General features: G+C 33.4%; 1 protein-coding gene across 4 annotated transcripts in view; it reads right to left on the bottom strand.

Annotated features, from left to right (window-relative positions):
* Window positions 1–23,850, bottom strand: part of CNTLN (centlein) — a 425,457-nt gene that overhangs the window by 13,169 nt on the left and 388,438 nt on the right. For all 4 annotated transcript variants that reach the window (XM_058301902.2, XM_058301903.2, XM_058301901.2 and 1 more), the window contains 2 exons: window positions 8,297–8,482; window positions 5,729–5,806 (listed from right to left, as the gene is read on the bottom strand). In XM_058301902.2, the coding sequence (XP_058157885.1) occupies window positions 5,729–5,806; window positions 8,297–8,482 (264 nt within the window). The remainder of the gene's footprint in view (window positions 1–5,728; window positions 5,807–8,296; window positions 8,483–23,850) is intronic.

Below are 23,850 nucleotides of genomic sequence, written 5' to 3'. Positions count from 1 at the left end.
AAATTACTAAAATGACAGAGAAAAAGAGAATAGAATAACAAGAAAGTTCTGATAATGTAGATTCAAATTACATTTATTTATTTAATTTAAATGGTATTATAGTCATTTTAACCATAACCACATAAGTCTTTTTGCTTGAGAGTAGGCTTGAAATTGTTTTGATTTTGTTTTTAAAGAAAACAAACAAACAGCAGGGCTTTGAGTGGAGAACTTTTTACTCTGGCTATTTCAGCTAGGAAGAGAGGAGTAAATCTTTGTGGGTAACTAAATGTGTTAGGTTTATGGTGTGATAATGAGTGTGTGATTATGCATGTGTGTGAATGTGTGCATATGTGTACATGTGTTGTTGTAAGTGCAATATAGAAAGCAAGCAGGGAGTAAATGTTTTAAGAGTTGTGAGGAAAACTTTCAGTTAACCTTCAGTCTGGAAATTACGCTATTTACAAAAGCCAGGGAGATTTATAAAATCCTTCCCACGGCTGTACTGCAAGGCATTCTATGGGAGGTAAGCATATTTTGCAGAAAGGACACTGGGGAAAGAGAACCATTTTAAATTTCAACATCTGCAAGATCTGAAGCAACTAATAGAAAAAGGAATATTTAAAGCTAAAGAAACAACACGTATCAAAGTCTGTACTTCAAGTTCTGAACAACTGAAGGTAGAAACAGTATTTTTGATATGGTCCCAACACAAAAAAATACTTGCACAAAGTGGACTAACACAGACTTTATGAAACCCAGAAAAGGATTAACAAATCAAGACATATTCTAGCTACGCCTTGCTGAGAAATTTTACACAAATTCTAGTGAAGAGCTACACTGTGGTTATAAATATTTATTATTTATACATATATACATATTTTAATATATATGCATAATTCTGTTCAAGTTAATTGTTTAGTAAATTTCACAGTTTATATATTTTAACCTTTTGTTTACTGGTCCCCATCCCCAGGAAAGTTTTATCTTTTGTTCACTGCTGCATCCCCAAAACTTAAAACAGTACCTGACAGTCAGTAGGCACTCAATATATGTTTTTTGAATTAATTCTATAGCAAAGGTTCAGTCTTATCTTAATTCTTTCTATTGCCTGTATAAAGTCCCAAGTAAAATACACTATTTCAAGTATTGTTAAAGCTGGATAACAAAACAAAGTGATTTTATTATAATTTTGAGGATCAGAAAATGGGCAAATAAAGAGTATCCCTTAGAGGGCAGGGAGTAAAAAACTAACTCATTCCTTTTTGGACATGTCAACAGGTAAGATCACTTAAAATATAAAAAGGGATATATAATTATGTAGCAACTGAAAGGAAACTAAGTATGAAATAAAGCACTTCATAATTTATTCATAGGTAAGGCAGTAGACAGAAATTCAAATTCAAATGCATTTGACACAATTTTGCTAAGGGTAGGAAATATAGCGTATGTGACATAAGAGTATTAAATTTCTTTGAAATGTACTCTTTTTTCCAACATGTCCCATATTAAAGAATTCAGTTTTAAAACTGAGATATAATTCACATACCATAAAATATAACCATTTTAAAGTATACAACTCATGACTTTTACTATATTCATAAGGTTGTGTAGCCATCAATACTATCTAATTCCAGAACATCTTCATCCCCCCAAGAAACCCCATATCCATTAGCAACCACTTTCCATTCTTCCCACCCTCAGTTCAAGGCAATCACAATTTACTTTATTTTCTATGCTGGACATTTCATATGAAATATAGCCTTTTGTGACTGACTTCTCTCACTTAGCATAATTTCATTTTGTAGCATGTGTCAGTACTTCACTCCTTTTTATGGCTGAATAATATTCCATTGCATGAATATACCACATTCTTTTTATCCATTCATTTGGTGATGGACACCTGGGTTGTTTCTACTTTTTGGCTAATATGAAAAATGCTGCTATGAACATTCATGTACAAGTTTTTGTATGGACATACACTTTCATTTTTCTTGGTTATATACCTAGACAGGGATTTCCAAACTGTTTTCATAGTGACTACATCATTTTTCTACCACTTTTTATTGTTTTCTTTTTTATTATAGCCATACTATAGATGTAAAGTTGTATCTCACTGTGGTTTTGATTTGCATTTCCATAATGGCTAAGGATGTTGACCATCATTTCATGTGCTTATTGACCATTTGTATATCTTCTTGGAGAGATGTCTATTCAGTGTTTGCCCATTTTTTATTTGTATTTTTGTGTTTTATTGTATAACTGGAAGAGTTTTTGAAATGTATTCTGAAATGGTTAAATTTCACTGAAACATGCCAGACAGAAAACTGGTATGAATTAATGAAAAATTGTGAATGCTTGAATATTGTTAACGAAATGTACCTACTACATTTTCTATGGCTTCAACAGTTATATAACTTCTCTCTATCAAACCTACTCTACTGCTTTTGATCCCTAAAACTTTTAAAGGTACCCACCATCACTATGAGTATTAAACTCAGTTATCTGTGGTTTCTGCTTTCTAACCCTCTTCATCTGATCTCATTACTGCCATCTATTTAGTGATTAAAATGTGGATACAGCAATCTCCTCCTTTCTATTCCCAAGGCCAGGACACATCAAGGCTGTCATTGTCCCTTGCCAAGACTGCCTTCTTACTCCCAGTCTCTTCTCCTTCTAACCCATCCTACATACTGACCTCAAAGTATCTTTCTAAAGCACAACTCTGATCACATCCTTTTCCTGGATGAAAGCTTTCGTCGTTTGGTCCCAGTGTAATTTTTCCTATTGCTAGCTGTTTTTTTCTCCCACTCCCTAAACTACAAAAAATTCACTTTGGGGTTTTTCACATCCTTCTATAATCATTAACTTGCTTGTGTGTCTTTCCCATAAATTGTAAGTCTTTTGAAGGGTATTTTTTTAAAGAATTAATACGAGTGGAATATTTTAAAAATTTAAAAGACAGCTATGCTATAGAAAAATTAAAGTAGATCTTAGAGAGATCAGTGTGGTTCCTCTTAGAAATCTGTGGGGACAAAGATTAGAGACTGATAAATAGCAAAAATACAATAATTAGCAACTGCATCAGCACTATTGGAAATAATGAGGGTGTATAATTACGTTCTGTATTAAAAGTATATAGGTTAAAAATTTAGACCTTTTAGTTCTCATGTTCTTCTTGCAGTAGTAGGTATAATATTTTTGTGTAGTTCCACATTGCCACATGGTAGAACAGCTTTTGATTTTGTGATGTATATTTCGTCAATATAAAATCTCATCAAAATGGATGCAGAGAAAATGTTCTTTAACATAAAACAATTCTGTGGCCCAAACCTTAAACAAAAGACAAAACCACAGGGCCAGATTGACCTGTTTAATATCAGGATTCTATCAAATACAACACCTAATGCAGGGGATGGACATCAGAAGGAAATTTTCCTATAATAATGGTTATCTCAAAAGTATTTTAATAATAAGATACCAATAATGAGTATGTTACTTTTACGAAATGAGTTTAATTATTCCACAGTTTGATGATCATTCAAACTCAGACATAAGGAGCTACATGCCCTAAATAAATAAATGTATGAATGGCCTCATTTGCCCGCACAATCTATTAAGCATAGCTTCGATTCTAAAACAAAATAAAACAAAAATCTGTTGGTCAAAGAAAATGTTTTCTAAGATTCAGGACAAAGATAATTGCTGGAATTGGTAAAGAAGAAAGGCAGGATAAAAAAAGAGATGTTTCCTATTTTATAGATTTTTCTCTTGGGCATAATTAAAAAGTGACATTCAAGTGCAACCAATGACATCCTTATTTTTTTCTCACAAAATTCAAAGACATCAGCAAAACCACCTATGTCAGTAATAAAAATAAAAAGTCTTTGACTTTTTAAATGTTATCATACTGTCACAGTGGAATAAAATTAGCTTGAAAAATGATCTAAAGGCACATGATGCAGTTCATTATGTATAACAGCAATAGCAGCAGTTTCCCAGTGTTCATAAAGGCTGCTCCATTAAATTTACCTCCAGTCAATAATTAGGAGTCCACAAATAAAACCTGGGCAATTAAATCAATACTGCCAGGCAATTATATTCCAGAGTCCAGGCTCCATGGCACAAAAAGGCACTATATCAAACTGCAGTATTAAGTGGTCTGATGCCATTTTCAACAGGGTTTTTTTACACTAACTCTAACCTCTACACGTGTTAGCTAACAAAACAGTTCCAGTGTTAGTATAGTTTCAGTCAAATTTACTAAATATTTACACATATGGATTTATCATTTTTATGTTGATAATTGATAACTTTCAAACTAAAAAAAATACAAAGCATATTTAGAATTTGAACATTAAAAATTCATTAAAATGTTATGTTTTTAAAAAAATCATTTTCAAGCTAAAAAACAATCTATAACTTAATTATCACTGAATTCCTATGATGTGCTTGGCACTGGTTTGAGTGCTGAACAAATGTGATTAAGAAATGGTCTTTCATCTCAAAAGCAAGTTGTCACTTATCTAGTATCTGCAAGTCTGCACTTAACTTTAAGAAAAAGAATGCCAATCACCTTCTATTATTATTGAAGTGGTTCTGGATAATGTTTCAAAAATAAATGCTGATGGTAAGAATATAAAGAGCCCATATATTATTTACTTATTCTTGGCTTTACCAAAGGCACAGAAACTGCTAGTTGTTAATATAAATATAAAGTAATTGCATTTAAATATCAGTTATTTTTAATCATTACTTAGAAATATTTACAATGACTTTCCAAAAATCACATGACAATAATATGTTTGCTATTTTGACTCATATGACTTAGCTTTTATTTATCCCACCTCATTTTAAAAATGAACAATTAGAATGGGTAGGAAGAAATATAATGAAAAAGTTTTAGAACCTCACATCCTGTCAATGATGTAAAACAAAAGCTAGCAATGACTAGAAAAGCAGGACTCTCACCTGCCAATAAACTGCCCTTGATCACTTACAAGAGGGGCACATCCCAGCAGCCTATATGTGTATTAAAAAAATACTTGAAAGGGAAGAAAAAGTATCACACAGGTCACAGCAGCAGTCTCAATAGACCCCTAAGGGATTTCAACTCGTCTTGGCCTTGTCATCCTCTATGCAGCTTTCCACTCGGCCCCGAAAATGTCGATAGGAAAATGTTTGAGGGGCCTCTGGTGGAAATTTTTTCATTCTTTCTGCATTGACAGGATGCCAAATCAATATTTACTTCCCACTAACAAGCTGCTCGAGGTCTCAGTAGAAAATATTGTAGAGAATGCGGGAAGACACAGTAATAAACAGCTGTCTGGCTGTGAGGAAAACATGAATTGACTGGAAACAGGTCCATAGTAAAAGGTCACTGAAACCCATGAACTCCTCAGGTGTCCTTATCAACTACTAACTTTAAAGACACGTAATAAAGAATCTCTTTTCCTAAGAGGTCTGAGAGAATAGATCCTTTTCAGTCTAGCAAGCATAGAGGCTGACTCAATAATTTAATTAATGCATTTGCTAAGACCCACATTGGCTCTTTCCCAAGGCATTTGTTTCATTTGTTAAGTCCAAAAGTATAAATAGCGGGTTAACATTCCTGTCTACCTATTGGAATACTTCTTTACCTAACAGAAGTAAGTAATGTGTGTTTACAAAAAGTTACACATCCAGTAAAATGTAAGGCTTGGAACTTTTATCAGAAAGTTTTAATGTATGAAGTAGAAGAATGAAATACCTGTCCTTCAAGAAGTTTCTGAATATATAACCACCACTCCTTGTCATTTTCAGCATCTATCTTTGCCCTTTCTGTTTCCTACAAGAAAATAAAAACACTAGTGTTGGTATCATTTATGATCCATACTGTTAGATACTGAATAAATCTAGAAGGACATTGGTAAAGTTGGAGTTAGCCTGTCCCCTCAAAGTAGGAATATTAAAATCCCTGTTTTATAATTTTAATTTTTAAAATATTTATATACATGTGGAAGATAAAGCTGTATTTCTATTATTGATAATATAATTCAGGAATATTTTATTTCTGCCTTCACAGTGGAGCTCAAGGTGGGGCTGGGGGGTGGGGGGAAGTGATTAAAATAAAATGAAAAATAAGATGGACTTGAATAAAAGAATAATTTACAAGTGACCCTCATGAGGTAACATAAAACCTTATACTCAAATATCTGACTTGTCAACAGGCAACTAAGGGGTAATTGCTACAATGAAAAATAGAATAGAACATGGCAAGACTCTTGAAATGCTTGTTTATTTAAAATATTCAACAGATTTCTGATATGAGGGATACTCCAACTTAAAGTGCTATAACTCACTAAACATTTTCAACCTATCCATTATCAAAATAAAACATCTCAAATAATAGTGTATTCTCACTTACTGTAAATGATTCACTTTAAAATAATTATTCAATTTATTTAAAAAATTACTTTTCAAAAAGGGAAGAGTTTGGGAAACAAACATTTTTTGAAATCTACTGTATGCCAATCATCTTGCTAGGACTTTACATAAGCTATTATGGCATTTGACATGAATTTACTACAGTTTGATGTAGTTGAAAGAACATAGGACAGGTTGTCTGGACTCTGCTTAGGCAAATGATTCAACTTCTCAGATCTGAAAGATGCAGGGATTCAGATTCATCTAAATGATCTCTGGCCTGTTCTTAAATCTAGTAAATATATCAAGGTGCACTAATCATTCTTATAAAAGTGTTTTTCTTCCAGCAGGGCCACCATTTAAGGTTGTGTGGCATTTATATTGCAATGCCATGTACTTTGGCTCCAGACTGCATCTGTCCAGAGATTGGTGAGCTATTTATTTCTTCACAGAAATGCCCGTCCATTCTTTGGGACTATAAAAAAGATCCTTTTCTAATTCATAAAGGAGACACTTCTTTCTAATTTGCCCATTCAGAGGGGGTTCTTTTTCCTAATTAGTTAGCCCAGACAGGGAATCTTTTTAGAAACTGCACAAAAGCAGTGGCCCTGTGTTCTACAATATGTTTATGTATCTAAGTTTGTGCATGCTGGTCCCTGTGGACGTGCACACACACACACAAGATTTTGCTAAATTTGCCGGTTTTAAAACACCGTGGCAACAGTGAAGGCCTCCAATCTTAATTTTTTATTAGGTTTCTCCTTATCAATCAACAAATATAAATTATCTATAATAAGGTATAATTAATACCCTTGCTAGAGGTACTATTCTCTGTTGAGTGTCTTATATTTGATACTATATTTGATAATGCTCTTTTACTTCAAAGCTCAGAATTTGGTAGAAAGTCACAGATGTTGTAGCATAGGTTCTGAAAAAGGGAATCTGTTAATTCATTGCAAAAGGTTGAAAATAATCTCCACAGGATTCCTTTGACCTCTATTCTAGGAATTCTTGGCAGCTTAAAACTTTTGCAAGTTGTAGATCCACTCTATTCCAGAATCTCTGAGAAAATGAGATTCTCAGGGGAACTGGAGAATGTTCTTACATAAACATTTAATTCTTTTGTTTTATTAATCCAGTCATCAAGTATTTATTGAGATGCTACTAGTGCCACTATCTCTTTAATCTATCCAAACAATAAAAAATTGAATATTCATGTATTAAATTCAGGGCTTTAGTAGTAGAACAGGATTGAGTAAACTCCACAGGCTTCTCAAAAGACTACATAGGATGAGATTCTGCTGTTCATGAGGTAGTAACTAAGTCAAAAACTCAAAGCCTTTCCCCAAAATGTACTGAACAGATACTGAAGACATACCTATAGGCATATAAATTTACTCACAGAGGATAATACTATTTTATCCAATATAAAAGTGTAAATATCTTTTTCTTTAACTTGATCAACAATAATTTTGAATTTAGCCAGGAAAAAAAACAATAAATTTACTAATTTTATCTCACAGAGAAGGGAAAGTCCTCAAATCAATGGTTACTCAGCTTAACTAAATCCATTCAAACTAGCTTAATTACAAATATTTGCTTACAGGATATGCAATATGATTAACTAAATTAAAGAAAATGAAGAAAACAGGAAAGGATAACTGACTTGAAAAAATAAATAAGCAGTTCTAAAGGTATACACACTGGCTTATTTCTATATTACACAAATTTCTCTGAAGTTATTTTGGGATTGGCTAATACTTTACATATATCTTTCATTAACATGTTAATAATCTTACCTACATTAATTTTATATTTAAGATGAGATTCTAAGAATTACACAGCAAATAAAATATGTATTTTAATTCAATTTATAAAATCCATTTATTAATAAGTGTTTAAATGATCTTACCGCTTCATCTTCTGTGTCCAGTATTTCCTCTAGATCTGACTGTGAAATATTCAAGATAGAAGCTGCCAAGGTCTGGGCTCTATGAGTTGAGCTTTTATAAGCGGTCTTGTTTTTCTGTATTTTTTTAAGCTCTCTAATTTTTTCCCTTATCACATGAACATCACTTTGTAACTCTTTGACCAAAGCCTGAAACATATTGGAAAGAACATTGGTTCAAATGGATGTCATAAATAAAGGTAAAGCAGTATAGCATAAAAATATGAAGATACTAGCAAATCATTTTTTATTAGGATTTATTAGGATTACTATGATTTTATTTATTCTGTAACAAGAGTCTGCTCTTTACTTTTTATCAATATAATGACCTTCAGTTAACCAGCTTGCAGGATTAACAGAGCTCTCATATGAGCTTCAGACATACCAATTGCTATGTTAGGCACAGTGAATGCTTGCAGCAGGCAGGCTACTTTTCATCATGCCACAGCACTACTCCTACCAGTTGAGCTGATGCCAAAATCAGTTCTATTTATTTCTAAACATGTATATATGTGTAGTAACAGTTTAGCTACATAATTTATTGATAACATAAACTGATGAAATATGAGTACAGAAAGAGTTGTTTCTATTTATTAAAACTGAGTTAAAATGTTTTGGAATAACTTGATAAAGACAATTTGGGTAAACTTCGATTAAATTATGTATGGGGGAGACAACTGTAATGGATTGAAAAAATTGTAAAAAATCTAACATTGCTTCACAAGTGTCTTTACATTATCACCTTTGGGAAATCAGTAATTACTAACCCATACAAAAGTCTATGTGTGTCTAAGAAAAAAGCTACCTTTAGTTCTGGGTGGAAAGAGCTCTGTGCCTCAGTGCATGGCTTTGTGACTTGAGAGAAGGCTAGATAGATGTTTGAACAGTTTTCAGTCTTTGCTAGTTGAAGTAATAATGCAATAAATAATGGTGCACGTATGTCAATTTTGCATGTCTAGGGTTTATTCCCAGAAGTGAAATTGCTGGATCAAAGGCTAAACTAACTATAATTGGGATAACTGTTGCTTAATTCTATCCCTTTCCCCAAAATAGTATCAATTTATACATCCACAAAGGACGTATGACAATACTTACCCACAGCCTTAGCAAAACACCAATCTGGTATCTTAGTTAAAATTTTTAGGGTATTTTTAAGTTTCATTTCTCTTACTAGAAATGAAGTTGAGCATCAAATTTATGCGATATTTATATGTCCTTTTTCAACTTTTATATTTTCCTTAGTGATTTACAGGAGTTCTTTATATATTAGGGGAATTATATTTGCCTAGGATAATTTTCTCAAATTTTCAAAACTTGTTATTCTTATTTTGACAGTGATTATAACTTTAAAATAAATTTTAACATCTGATAAGATTGTCTACATTACCCTTCATTTTGAGATTTTTCCTGTTAATTTTTGCTTGTTTTATTTTCCTTATGAACTTCACGTTTACCTTGACTAGATACCATCTCCCTCAAAAGTTCCTACCAGTGATTTTATTTGTATCATGTTAAATTTTATTTGTATCATGTTAACATATCAGGATGGTCAGTCTTCTTACCCACAGAACATGGTATTCCTTTCCACTGGTTTTTATGATTCTCAATATATATAAAAATAATCTTCTTTTACTGGTAGTTGCTTGTACAGTTAAAGACTATTGATATAAATTTGGCTTTATGAATGTTTTTATTTTATAGGAGTTTTTCAACTGATTTCTTTTTAGTTCCTAGGAATTTACTTGTATCTACAAAGTCTGATAATAATCTCCCACCTTCCAATTTTTATAACTCTACTTTCTTTCTCTTTTCTAACTGCATTGGTTTTAAAGTTATTCCTGAATGAGAATACTGATGGACATACTTTACTTGGTCCTAATTTTAGTAAGAGTCTTATTTCCTAGGAAATATTTTGTTGGCTTTTAAGGTGAGATAGCTATTCATATTTTATTTTATTTTTTTTACAAAATTTGACATCGAGTTTGTTAAATCCATTTTTATCATCTGTAGATTATCCTATGATTTTCCATTATAAGTCTATGAATAGGATTAGCAATTTACCTATTACTGAGATATTCTTGCATTTTAAAAAATAAATATCACTTGGTTGTGGTATATTATTTTTTTGATGTGCTGCTGATTTTGATTTCCTAATATTTTTCAAGGATTTCTGCATTTTTATGAATAAGATTGACTCATTTTTATCTTGTGCACTCTTCTAAAAGACTTTGGAAGATATCTTTCTCTTTCCATATTCTAGAGTAGTTTTAATGGGATTGAATTTATCTACTCTTCACTAATGTGGAAGCACTCACCTGAGTTTGGCCTAGTATTTGTTGCAAGGGAAGGTAATTTTTTGACAGTTTGTTCTGATTTTCTTATTTGTTCTGGGGGCAATTTTGGTACATTATATTTTCCTAGAAAATTATCCATTTTATCCAGGTTTCCAAATTTACTTGTACTGAGTTGAGCTATGTAGTCTCTCATGATTAAATATTTTCTGTCTATTATTATTTTGACTTGTTACTTATTTTAATTGTGTTTTCTCTCTTTCTTTTGTTAATAAGGTCAACTAATGGTTTATTACTTTTTTAAAAAACTATATTTATTTATTTACTACTAATTTTTATTAATTTCTATTTTAATCTTGTTTTTTCCTGGTTTCATGAGCTGAATATTTATCTACATTTCTTCTTGCTTATTAATATAAAAATAAGGCTCTAAATTTTATTTGGGCACTTCTTTTGCTCTAATACTTCTAGAATGTAATTTTTTAAAGGGACATTCTGCAATTTGTTTGTATTCCTGCTTTAACCCAAGAGTTTTTTCTTTTAAATATCAAGGCGGTAGTGGTTCTATTTTCTGTTTTTGTAACTAATTGCATTATTATCAGATGTTATCTATACTATTTCTACCTTTCTGAAATGAGGGTTTCTCTGTGATCTGTTTCAGGGTGGATTCCCTGGAAACCAACTCTGAGATAATTTGTGTATAGATGGTTTATTGGGGAGTGCTCTTAGGAACAACACCTGTAAGAAACTTGAATGAGCAGGATGGGGAGAGAAATAAGTTAAATGGTTTACAGATCCAAAAGAGGCCTCATGCCATCTTATGTGGAGTGCCCATTTGGAGATGTCCTTTAAGAAGTTGTTGTACTCTTGTCTTTTTCCTTTATAAATGATATAAACATGTTAGCTATGTGTTCTTTATCTTCTCAAGCCCATAAATTTTGTTGGAACATATGTAAGGTATGGCATATTAGTTCAATTTTCCTTTTTTCATGTTTTATTCTTTGAAGTCCTTATTTCTGGAGATTTTTAAAAATTATATCCTTCAACAGTTGTTCTGTTTCATTATTTTAATTTTTGTTTTGAAGACTCCAATTATACATATGTTGAGTCTCTGTCACCTACTCCATAAATTCTTTTTCTCCCAATATGCTTTTTCATAATCAAAGCACAAGTAGAATGCAAATAAATTATATAGATTATAATTGATTATTTCAATGAGTTCTGACAGTTGCATGCATCTGTGCAACCACCACCACAATCAAATATTGAACATGACCACCATCCAAGAAAGTTCCCCTCCCCCCTTCTTATTCAATTAATCCCACACCCAGAACAACAACTGTTCTGATTTTTATCATCTTAAATTTAATATTCCAAAATACATAAATAGAATAATACAATAAGTATTTTTCTGTCTGACATCTTCTGCTCAACATGGTGTTTTTGAGTCATCCACGTTGTGTGCACCTGTAATTTGTTCCTTTTTACCCTTTAATTTATTGAGGTATAATTAAATGCAATAAATTCCACATATTTAAAGCATACAATTTGATTAGGTTTAACACACACACCTACCTGTGATACCATTACATCATGTACATTTTAAAATTTCTTTCCACTTAATTTAACCTATATATCTCACTGACATTCTCTTTTTCCCTTTAAAGTCTATACTCCCTTGTGTTCCTTTCAGTGGGGAATCTGTTTCAGAAACAGTTTTATTTATTTTCTTTTACTTTGCTTCATTTGCTAGCTTGCTTTCACTTGCTTTTATCATCTCTTCCCTAAATCTCTATATTTCTACATTCTACATTTGCTCCTAGAGGAAATTATTTAGTTAATATTTAAACTTCATAGTAAAATAATGTATCTGCTCTATGACAGTCTATCTCTGATGAAGCTTCTTTTCCTCCCATTTAATTTTCCTATTTCTTTCCTCTCTTCTTATTCTGTAATACCTGTATAAATCCTAGTGCTGGTTCCCTTTCCAGGACTCATCTTTGAAGGAAAATAGTTTTTTTCCTGGATCATTCATTTGTGAAAAATTATGTGGCAGAGAGGCCTGGATTATATTCCATGCTGCTAAAACTTTGAAGTTAGTTTTTTTCTGATTAATTACATTAGCCTTTACTTTCCTCTACCCAGTGGAGAAAGGCAGCTATGTTTGTTGTGGGTCTTTTTTTGTTTAGTTTTGTTTTACAATGCAAGGAATCTCTTTTTTTGCTTGTTATAAGAAAAGCTTTTTCCTATAGCTATGTCTTGACTGTAATTCTTCAGTAAGCCTTGTCTTCTCTTCTGTTTGGAATCAAACCAGTTCTAGGAAGCTCACATCATGACCCAGTATAGCCCAATTCCACTGTTGCATATAGGGGATTTAGGACTTGTATTTCATGTGATTTTCATCTTAAAAGTATGTTTTTAATGAATCTTTCAGAGGCCTGCAGCAGCTAAGTCCTTTCTCCAAAGTATCTTATCTCTGCTTTCTCCTAGTTATAGTTCTCTTTAGTATTTGAGGTAAAATCTGTGTACAGTAAAATGCATAAACCTTAAGTGAATACTTTTATAACTTTTGACAAATAAAAACACTGGATAACCCAGACCACATCAAGGTGAAGAACATTCCATTGCTCCAGAGAGTTCATTTTTTCCATTCCCAGTCAACCCCCAGCCCCAGCCCCAAGAGGAAAGTACTATTAAGATTTTTTTCTTTATAGGTTAGTTTTCCCTGTACTGTAATTTCATATAAATGGACTCATACAGTATCTACTCTTTGTGTCTGGATTCTTTCACCAGTCAGGTTTTTGATATTCATCCACATTGCTGCATGTATGAATGGCTCATTTCTCTTTATTGCTAAGTTACATTCCACTGTAAATTCCTACCAGATTTAATCCATTTTCCCCTTGATGGACACTTAGGCTGTTTTCAGTTCTTGGCTACTATGAAAAAACTTCTCAAAATATTTATATACAGGGTTCTTTTGTGAACATGTACATATTTTCATTTCTCCCAAGTACATACCTAGATGTGGAATTTTGGGGTTTTATGGTAGGTGCATATTTAATTTATTGGAAACTGCTGGAAATTTCATCAAAGTCTTGCATCATTTTACACTCTTGCAAAAAATGGATGAGAATTCCAGTTGCTCCATGTTCTCTCCAACATTTTGTGGGTTTCGTGCCTTTTCTTGAATTTATTTCTAAGAATTTTATGTTTTTAATGCTATTGTAAGTTGAATGCTTTTTATTTCAATTTGTAATATGTTGCTAATATATAAAGATAAATTTGATTTTTGTACTTTGACCTTATACCCTGTGAACTGTCTAAACTCTCTTATTATTTCTAGTAGTTGATTTAGAAATTTTAAAAGATTTTCTATGTAAACAATCATGTCATCTGCATAGATCCTTACCATCTTTCTATCTTTTCCCCTTTCCTTGGCTTATTGCACTGGCTAAGATGTCCAGTACTAAGTTAAGTAGAAGTGGTGAGTAAACAACTTTGCCTTGTTCTCAGTCTTAGGGGGAAAGTGTTTAATATTTCACCATTAGATATGATAGCCATAGGTTTTCAGAGATGCTCCTTACCTGATTAAGGAAGTTTCCTCCTATTCTTAAATTGCTGACTTTGTTATGGTTGCTGCTGTTGATTTTGCTTCTCATCACGAAGGGATGTTAAAAAATTTTGTGAAATGTTTGTGTGTGCATATGTGTGCATCTATTGTAATCTCCTTTTATTCTCTGAATAGGTAGGTTACTTTGATTTTTAAATCTTAAATAAACCTTTCATTCCTGGAATAATCTCAACTTGTTCATGATATAAATTACACTGAGTCAGGCTGAGAAAGAGGAAAGTGTTTGGTTGATGTCAGTGTTCCTGGTAGGCCGTGCTCAACCTAGGACCCCTTGTATCAATCACAATGTGGAGATGGGGCTCTTCTCTCCTGGTGTGCTCTCAGTCACACATCCAGATTGCTGGCCTTATTTAGGTCTCTCTTGGTTGGAAACTTGACCATGGTGTATACCAAATATTTATAACCAGCCTTTGCTGTGGAATAAAGGGACTCTGGGACTGTGTGTGTTTTACTACTTCTCTGCCAGTCAGTTTTTCTTCAGTAAACCCTGTTATATCTGTAATACATGGTGCTAATAGAGTATGACTGTGACTCTCCTACATGATAAGTAAGATGTTCTTGTCAAGGAATTTCTTTACTTCATCTAAGTTTTTAAATTTATTGATCTAAAGTTGTTCATAACAACTTCCTTATTTTTTTTAATTTATTGAAGTATATCACTTATACATAAACATACATAAACAATAAGTGTATAGTAAAAGTTGTGAACTTACGAAGCAAACATGCATAACATCACAGAGGAGTCCCATACATCAACCTTCCACCAACACCTTGCATTGTCGTGAGATGTTTTTACAAATTATGAAAGAATATTGTCATGTAAGATAAGGACTATAATTAGTAGTAAGATTTTGACAATATTCTTTCATAACTTCCTTATTATTTTTAATGTTTGTGGTATCAATAGTGATATCCCTTCTTTCATTTGATATTGGTAATTACATTTTCCCCTTTTTTCTTTGAACAGTTTAGCTAGGGGTTTATCAATTTAGTCAATCCTTTCAAAGAACCATCCTAACATCCTATCTGCATTTTAAGTTATGGCAGAAATGCCACGTTGCTCTCCAAAATGCTGTATTAGTTTACACTCCCATCCAAAACATGTAAGTATACTTATTTCCACAGATCTGTGCCAATTTTGGATTTTATACATCTTCACATATCTTTTATAGTTTTTCAGGCTGATATTGAATAAACAAGATAATATCTTCAATTTTACTTATTCTGTTACTCCTAGATTCCTACTGAAGTTGAACATCTTTTCAATATGTTTATTGGCTAGCTGTGTTTTTTCTTCAGTGAATTATATTTATTTGCCCTTATTTCTCCTGGGGTGTATCAGACAGCCAAAGGGGTGCTGATGCAAAGTACCAGAAATCTGTTGGCTTTTATAAAGTGTACTTATTTGGGGTAAATGCTTACTGCTACAAGGTCCTATAGAGTCCAACTCAAGGCTTCTTTCTCACCAAAATCAGCTACCACGTGTTGAAGCAAGATGGTGGGCGATCTCTGCCTGGTCTCTCCTTCTTTCTTCCTCTTAAGGCTCTGTGGGCCCAGTTACTCCCAATCTCAACTGTAGGATGGCATGGGGTTCATTTCTCAGGGCTTCCTTTATCAGTCTGGTATAGCGCTCGTTTCTTTCCAGGCCTTATCAGCCGCTCAGCTGCTCTATTCTCTTCAGATGCACACTCTCAGGCAAATGGCTCATCTCTCTCCAGATTTAGCTGTTTCAGCCTTCTCTCCTCCAGCATCTATGGAGCTCTCTCTCTTCCCATGAGTCTTCTTGAGTGTATGTCTGTTTATATCAGCTGACCAAGAGGATGGGGACTCAAATCCCTGTGTCACACCTAACTAATGTGGTCCAATCAAAGCTCTAATCTTTTATCAAGTAAACTTAAAACAGTTGAATTTAATACTATCAAAGGGTAGCACACACAGAGGAACAGGCCAGTTTACAAATATAATCTTTCTTTTTGGGAATCCATAAATAATTTCAAATTGCCACTTGGGGTGTTTATCTTTTTTTTCATTGATTTATAAGAATTCTAGATAGATAGATAGATGATAGAGAGATGTAGATAAAGATACAGAAAAACAGAGAGACAGATATCATTGTACCTGTTATATATGTACAAATATTCTCTCAGGCTGTCACTAGTCTTTTAACTTGATTTATATATTATCTTTTCTCCACAGTTAATGTTTTTAGATGGTTTTTAGTTATGTCCTTTATATATTTTAGGTTTTATGCTATGATTATGGATTTTTTTCCTCCCCCAAGATTATAAATAAATTTGTAATGCTTTAATAGTTTTCTTTTTTATTCTTGGTTTTTCAATCAATCTGTGATTCTTATTTGTGGGTTGTGTAAGACATATATCTAACCATATTATTATTTCCTAAATGGAGAGAATTTTCTCCAGTGCTATTTGTTTTAAAAAAGATTTATTTATTTATTTATTTCTCTCCCCCACCCCGCCCCGGTCAACTGTTCTCCGTGACTATTTGCTGCGTCTTCTTTGTCCACTTCTGTTGTTGTCAGCGGCACAGGAATCTGTGTTTCTTTTTGTTGTGTCATCTTGTTGTATCAGCTCTCCGTGTGTGTGGCACAATTCCTGGGCAGGCTACACTTTCTTTCATGCTGGGTGGCTCTTAAGGTATGGGGCGCACTCCTTGTGCAAGGGTCTCCCCTACGTGGGGGACACCCCTGCGTGGCATGGCACTCCTTGCATGCATCAGCACTGTGCATGGGCCAGCTCCACACGGGTCAAGGAGGCCCGGGGTTTGAACCGTGGACCTCCCATGTGGTAGATGGACGCCCTAACCACTGGGCCAAGTCTGCCGCCTCCAGTGCTATTATTTTACCTTTATACTAATTTCAGATATGAAATGCAACCATTATGTTCTCAATTTCCATATACATGAGTCTGTTTTCTGAACTCCCTATTCTGTTCCAATGCTCTATTCATCTACTTCTGCACCTATAACACTGTTTCATATGCAATAGTTTTACTGCATGTTTTGAGGTTTGTTAGGAGAAATCCTCTCCACTCATACATTCTTCTCCTTATTCTTTTTTGGGAATCTTCATACATTTTCTCTTTCAATTATTTTTTGGAATCGGCTTGTTGGATCTGGAACTGCACTGACATTACAGATTAACTCTGGAATGAACTCTCATAGTTATGATATTGATTCTTCTCATTCAGAAAAGTAGTATATTTCTTCATTCAGCTCTGTTTATGACTTTCAGTGATATTTTACAGTTTTCTTTATATGTTTTTTTTTTTTTTTTGCATTTCTTGAAAGGTCTATTTCAGGGTATTTTTTTCTGGATCTATTGAGATGACTAAAAAAGGTTTTCTATTTACATCTATCAATTTTGGTAATTAGAATAATAGATTTTCAGATATTTAGCAATCCCAGAATTTCTGGAATAACCTTTATTGTTTTGTAACTATGACCCTTTTCGTATAATGGTGGATTTTATTTGATGACATTAATTTAGGAATTCTGCTTCTATGTTCATGAGTGAGAGTAGCTTTTTCTTTTCTTACATGCTATCTTTGTGTGATATTGGTTTCAGGGTTATTATCAACTCATAAAACAATTTGTATGAGTTTTCTATATTTTGAAAGCTTGTATAAAGATTATATATCATAAGAACTACCTGGTCCTTGAAGGCTTATAAAACTTACTGGTAAAATTGTGTAGGACTGATATATCTTTTAAACTATTATGAAATATTTCAAACATACACCTAGGTTCAAAGAGTACATAAACATCCTTGCCTCCACCATGGAGTGCTAATAAAACCTAATATTTTTCCATTTGTGTATATTTATTTTTAAAGAAAAATGCTTTGTTCATACAGTTTAAGATTCCTGTGTACTACTTCCTAATCCCATTTCCTATTTTTCCTATCCTTTCCCTACCCTGCACAACTGTCCTGAACTGGGTTTATCAATCTCATACCTCTATACTATAACTATGTATGTATATAACTATAAATAATACACAACATGATATTCCATATTTTATATACTGGTACTATACTGTACACATAATTTTATAGCTCTTTTTTTGTACTCATCATATTTCAGAGATTTTTGCCATGTAAATATATGTAGTTCTAGCTCATCCATCATGTATTCCATTAAATGCATATTCATTATATGAATTCTATAAAAATATTTTCCTGTATTGCACATAAAATATACTTCCATTGATGTGCACTTAGATTGTTTTTGTTGATTCATTTTACTGTTTCTTGTACATTCAGGTTTTCTACATTATCTTGAGTCATTTTATTGTTCATTTTACTGTTTCTTATATATTCAGGTTTTCTACATTATCTTGAGTCAGTGTTGGTAATTTGTATTTTCTTAGAATATTATCCATTTTTTTGAGGTTTTTCAATTTATTCACATAAGGTTTTATAAGATATTCTCTTATGATTTTTTAAATATTTCTGTCCATTTACTTACTCCTAGTGCCATATACTGGCTCTTTTTTCCTTTTTAAAAAGTCATACCACCATTTTTTTAATTGATCTTTTAAAAATATTGAACTTTTTCTTATTGCTCAATTCATTTTTTATTTTAATTTCTATATTTTTACTATATTTTTATTAGAGAGATTGTGAACTTACAAAACAATCATACACATGTGTGGAATTCCCCTACAACAATTCATTTTTATTTTACATTTGGTTGATTTTTTTTTTCTTTTATCTTTATTAAGCCCACTTAAAACTTTGAGTTTTGTTTCCTTTTCCTAGAATCTTCAGTTGAAAGTTGAGTTTTGGCTGCATTCCAAAAACTTTGATACTAGTACTGTTGTTCATTTTGAAACAGTTTTTATTTTCTCCTTGACCAAAATCACATAGAAGGGTTTAGAATAACTATGTGGAATAGAGTTTGGGTTACCTATTTTGTTAAACTGTAGCTGTAGTACATTGTGGTCAGGATAGATGGCCTAAATGATTTTTAGGTTTTTGACTTCTTGAACTTTGGGTCTTCTTAAGACTTAAGGAGATTTGTGAATATTCCACATGGGCTTGAAAAAAAAGTAGACTTACTCACATTTTTTCTACTTGAATTGTTGATTTCTGAAGATAGGAGGTATTAAATATACTACTGGACAATAAATATACCTATGTATTCATCAAATTTGTTTTGGTATTTTCATCAAATTTTGCTTAACATGTTGTCAGGTACTTAAAGATTTTTACATTTTCTTTGAGAACCATGCATTTCTATCAATATGAAATAGTCTTTTTTTCCTTCCTCAGGATTTTTGCCTTTAATTCTATTTTGTCTCAGAATAGCATTACTATATCTTCTTTTTTTAAGCCCTTATCTGATATATATTCAGTTGTGTGAAAAAGAAAGGACTGGTTTGAAATATTTGTCAATTTCTGTGGTATAAATATTCCTACCATGGCCAATTTCAACCAACTAACAGGGACACAGTGTTGGGAAGAGATTTGCAGTATTACTCTCACAAGCTGGTACAAGGTGGCTCCAGGATATGAAGCTTTTCAAGCACTCTGATTAAGTGTGTCATTTTTGCATTCTGAGAATCTATCTTGCTTTCTCCTTTTTTAAAGAAATATATATTTCAAATTTATTATCTATATTGTGATTATTGGTATATTTACATTTATTCTGGTCATTTCATACTGGTTTTTGCATTGTTTTGTTTTTGTTTTTTTACCATGTTTCTTATTTACTGATTTCTTCCTTTTATCCATCTTTTTTCTATCTTTCCTTCCTTCTTCCTGGCTTGTAGTGGATTGATAGAGCTTTCTTTATTCTTATTCTTTTCCTCTAATTAAAAACTAAAATTTCTATTTCTGTTTTTTATGTGGTTCCTTTAAGCTTTTAACATATATTTAATATTATATTATCTTTTCTATCAATGTCTAGAACTCATCACCCTGTATATTGTTCCAACAAGCCAAAAAAGAAACTTAAATCTTCCAAACAATCCACTCCTCCCAATTATAATGCAATAATCATTAAAGTTCATAATTATTTAGATTTAACTAAGTAATTTTTTCCCATTCTTTCACGTCCTAAAGATTAACCAGGCTCAATTTCGACAGAGAGACCTCAAGTCTCAAGAAGTGAAAAGAATAAGCTATTTGAATATATGGAAGAAGAGGGAAAAGACTTGTGTGAGAGGAGGGCTTGCTGTGTTTAAGGCATAGCAAGTAACACAGTATGGCTACAGTGGAATAATTGATGTGAAATTGCAGAAGTAACAATAAGACTGATCAAGGAGGTCTTTGTAGAACAGTGGAGACTTCCTATTTTATTGTGCAATCAGCAGTCATGGGGCAGTTTTGAGCATGGAAGTTATGGAATATGTTTAAGCATTTTGTTCTGGCCAACAGGTGTAATGTGTAAGTTTCTGGGCTGCCAAAACAAATACCAGGCAATGGGTTGGCTTAAGCAATAAGAATGTATTGACTTACAGTTTTGAGGCTAAGCGGACTCCAAGGTGATGCTTTCTCCCAGAAAACTATGGTCTTCTGTCATATGTCAATCCATATGGGGGCCTCTCCTGGCCTTTTCCTTTTCTTCTGAGTTCTACCGATTTTCAGCTTCTGGCTGATCCCTCTGTGGCTTTTTTTCTGTCTTTCTTTTCACTTATAAAGAACTCCAGTAGTAGGATTAAGACCCATCCTGATTGAGTTGGGCCACACCTTAACTGAAAGAGCCTCATAATAAGATTCTACTTAAAATGGGTTCACACCCACGGGAATGGATTAAGTATATAAACATGCTTTCCTGGGGTACACACCTCTAAACCATCATAGGGAGCAAGAGTTAAAGAGGGGGACTAGCTAGGAGATAGATAAAGAAGTATAAGCAAGTGATGATGCTAAGCTGTATCAGGGCAGTAGCAGTGGTGAGAGTAGAAGAATTCTAGATATATTTTTAAATATCAGCAAACAGGACTTGCTGAAGGATTAGAGATACATTATGAGAGAAGAAGAGACAAGGATGACTTCAGGTGTGGTGCAATCATTTGGATAACAGGTGAAAAAATTCTTAGATGGCGAAAACTGTAAGGAAGTAGAGCTGAGAAGAGTAAAATTATTTTTCTAATTTTTCAGTATTTTGAGTTTGAGATGCCTACCAGACGTAAAAGTAAAGATCACGCTTAGGAGGTAGATAAAAGAATCCAAGAAAGCGGACTTGGCCCAGTGGTCAGGGCATGTGTCTACCACATGGGAGGTCCATGGCTCAAACCCCGGGCCTCCTTGACCCGTGTGGAGCTGGCCCATGTGCAGTGCTGATGCGTGCAAGGAGTGCCGTGCCATGCAGGGGTGTCCCCCACATAGGGGAGCCCCATGCACAAGGAATGCACCCCGTAAGGAGAGCCACCCAGTGCGAAAGAAAGTGCAGCCTGCCCAGGAATTGTGCTGCACACACGGAGAGCTGACACAACAAGATGACACAACAAAAAGAAACACAGATTCCTGTGCTGCTGACAACAACAGAAGTGGACAAAGAAGAACACACAGCAAATAGACACAGAGAACAGACAACTGGGGGCGAAGTGGGGGAGGGGAGAGAAATAAATAAAACAAATCTTAAAAAAAAAAAAAGAATCCATAGTTTCAGGAAGAGATTTGGACTAGACTTATCTATTAGGAAGACATAAGACAGTAAATAGTATTTATTTAAAATTGTGATATTGGAACAAACTGCCAATAAAGTAAGTATATACAATGAAAAGGAGAGGGATGAAAACTGAATCCTAGCGAGTCCAACATTTAGATATTTCTTAGAAAGAGGAGAAGGATCCACAGAAAGACAAGGAAATAGAAACTAGATGGGTATAAGAAAACTCATGAGAGTGTGGTACCTTAGAAAGTGAACAAAGTGTTTCAGGTAGGAAGAAGTCATCAACAATATCAAACATGCCTGTGTTCAAATAAAATAAGGTCTGGGCAATATGGAGGTTATTGGTGACATTCAAAAGAACTGATTTAGTGATAAAGAAAGTTTGAAAACCTAATTAGATAAGATTTGAAAGAGAATGGGAAACAAGGAAGTGAAAGGGAAGAGAATAGGAGTCATTTTTAAAGAGTTTTGCTATATGGGGAAGAAAGAAATGGTTTGGTAGCTAGAGGGAGATACAGAGTCAAAGGATGTTAATTAGGTAAACGATTTTTTTTTTTTTTTTTTTTTGCTGAAGAAAGTGATCCAATATAGATGGGAAAATGATGATGCAGGATGAAGGGCTGACATTACATAGGCAAAGCCCTAAAGAGTATTAGGGGATTAAATTCAATGCACAGATTGAAGTAGAAGGTTTAGTTGGAAGCACAGAGAGTTCATCTCTAGTAACAGGAAGTACAGTACATAAGTACAGATTTAGGTGGGTTGGAAGGTTTGGTAATGAATAAAATAGGAAAGTTTTCAGGTTGCTTCTCTTTTCTCATTGAAATAAGTTGAGATTAAGGAGCTAAAGTTGAGGGAATACTTAAGAGGATTGAGAAGCTAGGAGGACTGTTTGAGAAACTGGGAGACTGAATATACTGGAAAAAATGTAATAGTCTCAGAAGATAGAGCTGAGGTTCCTGATTACTAATTTAAATTAAGACCATTTAGCATGGTTGTGCTTTGATTTGGTTACATTCAGCTCCTTGGATCCAGGAGTAAAGTAGTCAAAGATTTGCAATAATCTAGGTTTTTTGTTTGCTTGTTTGTTTTCCTATGTGACTATGACCAAGGGACAGATGAGGAGTTTGAGGATATAGGTAAGAAAGTGATCATAATAGAACAAGGAATCCATGATGAAGGAGGAGGGTGACAAGAACATGATGGAGAGAGGGGGACAGGTAATAGTGAAAAGAGGTAAGGCCAATAAATTTGAGGATATAATAAGATCAAATAATTGTTGTAATGTGGGTACAAGAAGAAATAGTGGTCAGAGAATAAAATGTCTGAAATAGAGATTTTGGAGTTGATGCAGTCATTGGTAATGGCAAGGCCAAGGGTAATGTTTCAAAGAAGCCATTTCTGGAATTTTGGAGATAACAAGTGTTAACTATGTGGAAATGTCTTTCACAGTGAAGGATGTTTGGCATTCCTGGTTCCTGACATTAAATTCCAGTAGAATCTCCCAGTCAGTGTGACATCAAAAAGCACCCATATACATTATCAAATGTTCTCTAAAGTTGGTTGTAATTTCCTTTGTTAGGAACTTCTAAACAGGGGTATAATCATGGGACTAGTAAATATAACTGAAGATACCAAAGAACTGAGAGGCCAAGGGCTTGGATGATCTTCATGGATATGAAGTCACCAAATATCATAAAAGAATTGTGTTGGAGAGAAATATAGTGAGCCAAATGCTAAGTTATATGAATAACATTCTACAACGAAGTATAAAAAGATTTGGGTGGGTGATTATATGTTCCAGTGAGCCTCTGAGATCTATTTAAATAATTTCTGCATCTTATGCATCCCAAGGGAATTTGTAAATAGAGTTGAGTACAGGGATTCCAGACTCCACCTCCATACCCATTCAAATACCATTAAAAAGAGATGCAATTAAGATAGACCCAACCA

The sequence above is a fragment of the Dasypus novemcinctus genome, chromosome 8, assembly GCF_030445035.2.
Source record: "Dasypus novemcinctus isolate mDasNov1 chromosome 8, mDasNov1.1.hap2, whole genome shotgun sequence".
Classification (NCBI taxonomy): Eukaryota; Metazoa; Chordata; class Mammalia; order Cingulata; family Dasypodidae; genus Dasypus; species Dasypus novemcinctus.
Note: the sequence above shows the minus strand (reverse complement) of the source record. Positions and strands in the feature narration are given on the sequence as shown.